This window comes from Amblyomma mixtum, chromosome 7, assembly GCF_055824585.1.
Source record: "Amblyomma mixtum isolate Tamu chromosome 7, ASM5582458v1, whole genome shotgun sequence".
Classification (NCBI taxonomy): Eukaryota; Metazoa; Arthropoda; class Arachnida; order Ixodida; family Ixodidae; genus Amblyomma; species Amblyomma mixtum.
The window spans coordinates 118,041,380-118,049,419 of record NC_143018.1 but is presented as its reverse complement, the minus strand read 5'-3'; the positions used below and the strand labels follow the sequence as shown (position 1 = coordinate 118,049,419).

Sequence of the window (8,040 nt, the reverse complement as noted above, 5' to 3'; positions counted from 1 at the left end):
TTGTTGTAATGTCATGCGTGAAAAGAACTGTCATTATAAAAAGTCTCTGAACTGCGTGCGCAGCAAAGAAAGCCGATAGCTCTATTGACAGCCGCCGGCTTGAGACCACACTTTTGGAGGTACAAGATGAAATCATGTTTTTTCGACCCCACAAGTGTGGTCTCCGGCAGGTGGCTAACAATAGAAGTATCGGCTTCTTTTATGGTGCACGCGGTGCACATACGTTTTTCCCTGATTGCACAGTTTACGCACACCCTATAAGCAGCACACGAATTGTCTAAGTTATTTATTTATTTATTTAAACTCTTGGCCTGAGCCTGTTAAAGGGTTGGTCCAAGACAATAAATACAGAAATTCCGTATTGCCAGGGTCAAAACAGGTCGTGCAATTCAAGATTGCAATAAACGGCACAATTACAAAGCAAGAAATAAGAGAAATTGATGGGGGTGTGACCACTTTTCCACAACCGCAAAACAAGTGCATTACAGTCAGCAAGAAATGTGCATTTCAAAAATAAACGTGCAATCCTTAAATTGTTAGCTACGTATTTGGAGTCATAAAAATAGACCAGTTAGTCTGGATGCATATAAATTTAGTGTTTGCTGTCAGTATTTCATGGGGAAGCTAGTTATACTCCTCTATTGTTCTAGGAAAAAACGAGTACTTATTGTATCGGTAGCTAAGTCATCGTCCCGGAAGCCACGGGACATGCGCACACAGTCGGCTTCTGGGGAGAGGAGGTCGCCCTTCTTTCCAGTGGTGGCTATAAAACCAGCGCGCAATAAAGCACGAAGGCTCCTTTGCCCTGCAACCGTGTTGTCATGTTATATCGACTGTGACAGCCGATACATGGTGTCAGAAGTGGGATGCCACCGACCAACAAGATGGAATTCCTAAAGCCACCGGAGCCGCTGCGTGTGACAGGGGACATCAGCAAGCACTGGGAGCTCTTTAAACAGAAGTTTGAGCTCTTCTTAACTGCATCGGAGCCAACCGAAAAACCTCGACCAGAGTCTGCGAAGGCCGCGCTGCTCTTGAGCATCGCAGGTGAGGAAGGCATCGCAATCTACAACACGTTTACCTTTGCGGATGGCGAGAACAAGCTCGACTATGCGACGGTGGTGAAAAAGTTTGAAGAATACTGTGCTGCCCAACGGAACGAAGTCCACGAGCGGTATATCTTCAGGAAACGGATGCAAGATTCCGGTGAGCCCTTTGAACATTTTTTGCGTGATTTGAAGACTCAAGCCCATTCATGCAATTTCGGCTCATTGACGGAGTCAATGATTAGAGACCAAATAGTTTTTGGCACCAGTGATAGCAAAGTACAAGAGAAGTTGCTCGCAGACAGCCAGCTCACCCTCAAAAAAGCAGAAGGAATCTGCAAAGCCGCTGACAGCGCAGCTGAACACCAAAAGATATGGAATGAGCGCCAGCAGCAAACGGTGGACTTGGTGCGAAAGGAAAGCCCGTTTTTGGGTAAAGCGCAATCAAAGCAATTCAAGTGCAGAAAATGCGGCCGAACTCATGCGCCGCGAAGCTGCCCAGCGTTCGGACGTACATGCAGAAAGTGTCAAGCAAGGAACCATTTCGCGGTCTGCTGCAAGGCAAATAATCAGGTGGACGCACTGCAAGAATCCGAAGAAGACTTTAACGTACTCGACGTGTCGGTTAGCAGCGTCAGCAGTCGACGTGAATGGACCGTTGAAGTATGCATGAACAGTTTGCTGGTGAAGTTGAAAGTGGACACGGGATCCCAAGCTAACCTGTTGCCCTTCGGTCTTTACAGGAAGATGAATCCCAAGCCATCATTAATGCCGAGTAGTGTGATCCTGAGATCGTATGGCGGCGGCATTATCAAACATATGGGTGTCCTCAGAACTCAAGTGGAGCTGAATAACCGAAAGAGCGTTTGCAACTTTTTTGTAGTGCGCAAAGGAAATCAAGCAATCCTTGGTCTTGAAGCAAGCGAAGAACTGGGTCTTCTGCCGCGGGAAGTTCACAACGTAACAGTGAACAGTTCTGATAAAGTCATTCACGATTACCAACACCTGTTAAGCGGCACAGGCTGTGTTCGACGCGAATACCGCATGGCCCTGAGCGAAGGCGCCACACCTGTTGTCCAAACAGCGAGACGGGTACCTCTGGCTCTGCGAGAACCGCTTCGGCTAGAACTTGAACGCATGGAAAAGGCTGGGATCATCACAAAAGTCACAGAAGCCACAGACTGGGTGAGTCCTCTCGTTATCGTTCGCAAAAAAGACGGCAATATCCGAGTGTGCATGGACCCTAGAAAGATAAACGAATGCATTAAGCGAGAACACTACGAAATGCCAAGGCGAGAAGATATAGAATCCGAGCTAGCGGGCGCAACAGTGTTCTCCAGACTTGACGCAAACTCGGGGTTCCATCAGATCCCATTGCACGAAGAAACCTCCAGGATTTGTACTTTTGCAACACCGTTCGGTCGATATCGTTTTTTACGGATGCCTTTCGGTATTTCGTCGGCATCTGAAGTGTTTCAGAAAACACTAAATGAAGTTTTTGAATCTCTTCCCGGCGTGAAAGTGTACGTCGACGACATACTAGTCTGGGGCACTTCCCGGCAGGAGCACGACGTACGCCTTCGGTCAGCTCTGCAAGCAGCTGAGCAGGCCGGTCTCACATTTAATCGTGAGAAGTGCACAGTTGGCGTTCAAGAAATTGAGTTCTTGGGCGACGTTATCAGTGCAGAAGGTATAAAACCGAGCCCTTCACTAGTGAAAAGTATGTTGGAAGTGCCCGCCCCCTCTGACAAATCGGGAGTTCTGCGAATGCTGGGGGTCGCAAACTACTTTGCAAAATTTTTACCCACGCTGGCGGAAAGAACGACTCTTCTCAGGAGCCTAATCAGACAAGATGCAGTTTTTGAATGGACAGATAACCATGCGAGTGAATGGAAACTGCTATGCCATAGCATGAGCCAACAACCGCTCCTGTCAATGTTTGACCCAAAAAAACCAACAAAAGTGTCCTGTGATGCATCACAGAATGGGATTGCTGCCGCTTTAATGCAGTGTCATAGCGATTCCTGGAAACCCGTGGCTTATGCTTCCAAAGTGCTCACTGACGCGCAGCAGCGGTACTCTCAAATAGAGAAGGAAGCACTGGCTATCGTATACGGGTGCGAAAAGTTTCACCACTTCGTCTACGGCCGGCAGGTTATTGTGGAAACAGACCACCGCCCATTAGTTGCCATCCACAAAAAAGCAGTTGGCGATATGCCGCCAAGGCTGCAGCGGTTTTTTCTTAGGCTGATGCGTTATGAGATCACAATATTCTTCGTTCCAGGAAAAAAACTTCTGCTCGCCGACATGCTATCAAGGGCCCCCGCCGAGGACGATAAGAGCATCCAGAGCGATGACGTGGAAGTTCATGCCGTAAGTATGGTTTGCTCACTTGTCAGCGACGACACGTGGAAGCGACTGGCCGTAGAGACGAGGAACGATCCTTATCTGAGCTCCGTTCTAAAATGCCTAAGTAATGGTATTCCTATCGAAGGGCCGCTGAAGTCAAGCGAGGGCGAACTGTCCGAAGTTAGAGGCGTCCTGCTAAAAGGCTGCAAGGTTATAATACCAACTACTTTACAACGGGAAATGTTAGAAAAAATACATCATGGCCATATGGGCATTAATAAGAACAAACTCAGGGCACGGCGTCTAGTTTTCTGGCCTGGAATGAACTCGGACATTGAGGCGTTTGTCAAGAAGTGTAGCGTATGTATGCAGTACGCCTACAGCCAACCAAGAGAGCCATTGAAAATGCGTCCTGTGCCTGAAAAGCCCTGGTACCGAGTGGGCATCGACATCTTCCAGTATGGTAGGAAATCCTACTTGTGTTTATACGATGCGTTGTCAAACTTCCCCGAAGTAGAACTGCTTAACGACTTGTCAGCGAGGAGCGTCATAGAGTCAACTAGCTCCATTTTTGCACGATACGGCATACCAATGGAGGTATGCACAGACAATGGTCCGCAGTTCGCATGTAACGACTTCGCTGCCTTTGCAAAGCGATATGGTTTCAAACACACCACCTCGAGTCCACGATTCCCTCAATCAAATGGTCTCGCGGAGAAGGGTGTGCAAATTGTAAAGCGCATCCTAAAGAAAACCACCGAACTTAAACAAGATTTTTGGTTGGGACTTCTTGCTTACAGGACCACACCTTTAGAGTGCGGTCGAACCCCTGCAGAGATCCTCCAAGGCCGCGAGCTTCGCACCACATTGCCGGACTTGCGCTGTAGTGCCAACTACCAGGTGTACAAGCATCGCCAGACCGAAAGCCTCAAGCGGCCGTTGGCTCCACTGCAGAAAGGTGACGTCGTTCGGGTGAGGCAGAACACGTGGTCACCGAAAGCTCGGATCTTGCGTCAGTCCAGGTTTCCCAGGTCGTACGACGTACTCACCGAAGGTGGAAGAGTTCTGCGACGCAACCGGCGGCACCTGCTACCGACCAGTGAACCCTTTGAGCGGGAGCTGCCGGACTTCGTCGACGACGAAAACAGCTCGGACAATTCGGCAACCTCGGCCCGCACTGGTACACCGCAGTCGCGTACTATCATGCCACAGCTCGGCACAGCGCCTCCAACGCAGGATCCCCCGCGCACTGCCTCGCCAGCACCAGCACTAAGGAGATCAACAAGACAAATAGCACCACCTCGGCGGCTCTCGTACAACAAGGACTTTGTACAGGTGCCCTAAATTTCCAATGCAAGTGAAGTCAACAAGGCGTCTGTGCAAGGGCCATACACCATTCAGATTTGTTTGTAACAGAGTTTTCTTCTCTTTTCTCTTTTCCTCTTCTTTCTTTTTTTTTCCAAACGAAGGAGGATGTATCGGTAGCTAAGTCATCGTCCCGGAAGCCACGGGACATGCGCACACAGTCGGCTTCTGGGGAGAGGAGGTCGCCCTTCTTTCCAGTGGTGGCTATAAAACCAGCGCGCAATAAAGCACGAAGGCTCCTTTGCCCTGCAACCGTGTTGTCATGTTCTATCGACTGTGACAGCCGATACACTTATATGCATCTATTCGTGCTGACATGGGTTTGATGTGGTCTTGGTGGCTGTTTCTGACTGTTTGAGACGCACATAAAGCGTTTTATGTGCTGCTTTATGTGCAGTTGGGTGTTACAATTAAATGAGTTATGACGAATCAACTAGAGCAATTTTAATCTAGCTATCCTTCTGCGCTGTGAAAGTGGAGATAGGTTAAGTTTCTCGAAGATTTTAGTCACTGGATCGGTTGGACTATATTGAGATAAAATGAGCCTCGCTGGCCTCCTTTGAACCTATTCAATTTTCTCCATCTGGTTCTTTTCGAAAGGGTCCCAAACGACGTTCGTGTACTCTAATGTCAGACGGACAAAGTCAGTGTAAATCTTACTGGTGATAACAAGTCTGACGGGTAAATTTTATTTGTTTGCTAATGTAGCTTCATTCGCGGTGAGACTTAAGCCGGAAATGTCCGTGTCAAGGGCCGCTGGAAACTCTGTGCTACCTGGAAACTGACAGCTCTGCGATTTGTATGAGAAAAAAAAAACGTTCGCTTCTGACTCTCGCCTCTCTGTTGCCGCACACATAAAAATGATTAACACGCCATCGAAACACGCCTAATTAGGAAACGTCGTGAAGTTTTAGATTGGTTTGGTTTATTGTTGTTTAACGTCCCGAAGCAACTCAGGCTATGAGGGACGCCGTAGAGAATGGCGCCGGAAATTTCGACCACCGGGGGTTCTCGAACGTGGACTGACATAGCACAGCACACGAGCCTCTAGAACTTCGCCTTCATCGAAATTCGGCCGCCGCGGCCGGGATCGAACTCGCGTCTTTCGGGTCAGCAGCCGAGCGCCGTAACCACTGAGCCGCTACGGCGGGACAAGTTTCAGATTAGCTTACTTCTGGCTGATGTACAAAACAGTCGTGGCGTAATTTTCTTTAACGAATTCTACATCCAGCCAGATAATTATTCAAAGGAATAGGTAACCTTTCACTCCCCAGCACCTACGCAGCAATGCAAAGGCAAAAACGCTAACCGAAACAATTCCCGAGCGCGATTGCCACACGGTTTCAATACCGTCACGGTTTTCGCAATTCACGTTCTTAGAAATAAAAAAATTCTTCCTGAAAGAGGGTATTTTCGTTCAAAAGTGCATTTTCTTTCGCTTAAGGTGCGGATAAATAGATAGTGTGTTCGATGGAATAATGAAGTTCTGCAAGTTTCTAACATTTATCAAACAGGAAGGCCATTGAATGTTTGCTAAAATGAATGACAACCCTGTCTATTCGCTTCAGTTGAGCCAGCTATATGGTCTTCAATCCTAAAGCAGTATAGTACTGTCGAGGCTAGGTTTACCAAGAGCCGATCGGGGCCCAACTCAGGTAAGTGCTTAGCCCTTAAGTGGACATCGTCGGAGGTACTGGGAATTACGCTACCTCGTAGCTATCCGTCTTGACTGCCACCCCATCTGTCGAACTCTCCGAGAGTGCGAATAAGGCCCTAAATTCTGTTAGTGCATTACGGACGCCAAGAATGCCATCTGAAATGCTACGCAGTTTACAGAAATGAAGTACAAACACATCGCGGCACGTGTACATTAGCTGATTGGATCAATCCAAGCCCTGGACGCGGAAAGAAAACAACCATTTCCAATAAGCCCAAAGAAACACGTCTACCTTGAACTTTCCGTCGAGTATAAAGCTGCGCCGCTCCGCTTGAAAAAAGAGCAATTTTCCTTCTTGTTCGCTGAAGTGATTCGCCGTGAAACTCAAACACAAGTTTAGAAATTAGACCACCATTAAAAGTGGTAGCAGTTAAAGCGGTCCACTGGGCTCCAACTAGGCGAAATGTAGCACTGAAACCAAGCAGCAGTATATGACGCAATTCAGGAAAACAAATATGTATAGACGGTGACGGAAACTGAACTATATGAGAGCAGCCTGTTTTTCAAAGACCGTGTTTGCCACTTTACGCAGGTCACCGAACGGGCTCGGCTCGGCTCGGCTAGGCCCTGTAGTAGGGCCTGAGTTCAGATAGATTTCTTTGTACAAAATCTACGAAACTGGAAGATCCGGGAAGAAAATTAGATTAAACGTGGCTTCAAGGAATACGACAAAGTAGAAAAGTGGCAACTTTTGACCTTCTTTCATTGGAACGCAAAAAAATGAAAACCAATAAGAGGACAGACTCTAAAGGTTTGAGCCGTAGCAGTAGCTTAGCAGCGATTGCGCTCTGCAGCTGACCCTAAAGACGCGCGTTTGATCCCGGCCATGCCGGTCGCATTTCGATGAAGGCGAAGTGCTAGAGGTCCATGTACTGCGTGATGTAAGTGGAAGGTAAAGATCCCGATGTGGTCAAAATTTCCTGGGCCTTTCATTATGGCGTCCCCTTTTAGCGCTAGTAACGATGCTTAAGCCAGTGAGACAAGGCAGCGACAGATTAAGAGAGAAGAGGGAAGCAAATGTTCTGCAGAGAACTTTACCCAATAGGTGGTGGCGGTGATGATGATAGTGATGACAAAGGTGATGGTAAGCTAGCATTGAAGCTGATTTGACTGGTATCTGCTGTCACAAGCCACACGACATTGGCATATTACTTTTTTTCCGGGCGCTTCATTCGGGACATTGAAGGTGCAGGCATACAAGAAACAGAGCGCTTTGTTCCATCTCAAGGATCACTGACTTAGGAGAATAATCAATAGTAATGCCCCGAGAGGCAGAATGCTCAGAAAGAAAGGAGTATACTTTTCTTTCTAAAAAGGGAATAATTGTTCACAGCAGTTTGAAGCGTATGTCATTCATAAACGAGGAGAGAAATGCGTCAGCACTCCTTCCATTAACTTGAAAAGAAAAGAAATCAGATTTCCCGATGGCTGATCGTGATGAAACTGGTAACCTAGTTTTAATGTTTTCTTGGTTTTTATCATGTGGGGAGATATGGGTTCTACATATTGCCGTTGCTGCAATAAACTTCTTTCAGTTGACAGTCAGCGCTTGTGTCTATGTGT

At 47.5% G+C, this 8,040-nt stretch overlaps 1 protein-coding gene across 1 annotated transcript; it reads left to right on the top strand.

Moving 5' to 3' along the window:
- Window positions 1–866: 866 nt before the first annotated feature.
- On the top strand, window positions 867–4,739 carry LOC149337310 (uncharacterized). The gene is made up of 4 exons (XM_089554388.1): window positions 867–1,206; window positions 1,930–2,231; window positions 3,331–3,419; window positions 4,196–4,739. The coding sequence occupies exons 1-4, from the start codon at window positions 867–869 to the stop codon at window positions 4,737–4,739; spliced, it is 1,275 nt and encodes a 424-aa protein (XP_089410514.1).
- Window positions 4,740–8,040: the final 3,301 nt, after the last annotated feature.

Bases quoted from the DNA above. Each gene is read 5' to 3' on its own strand.
- LOC149337310 (XM_089554388.1), top strand. From the start codon at position 867: ATGCCACCGACCAACAAGATGGAATTCCTAAAGCCACCGGAGCCGCTG. The intron at 1,207-1,929 runs GTGAGCCCTTTG...ACTTTTTTGTAG, and splicing joins GAAACGGATGCAAGATTCCG to TGCGCAAAGGAAATCAAGCA. The intron at 2,232-3,330 runs GTGAGTCCTCTC...TCTTCGTTCCAG, and splicing joins TCACAGAAGCCACAGACTGG to GAAAAAAACTTCTGCTCGCC.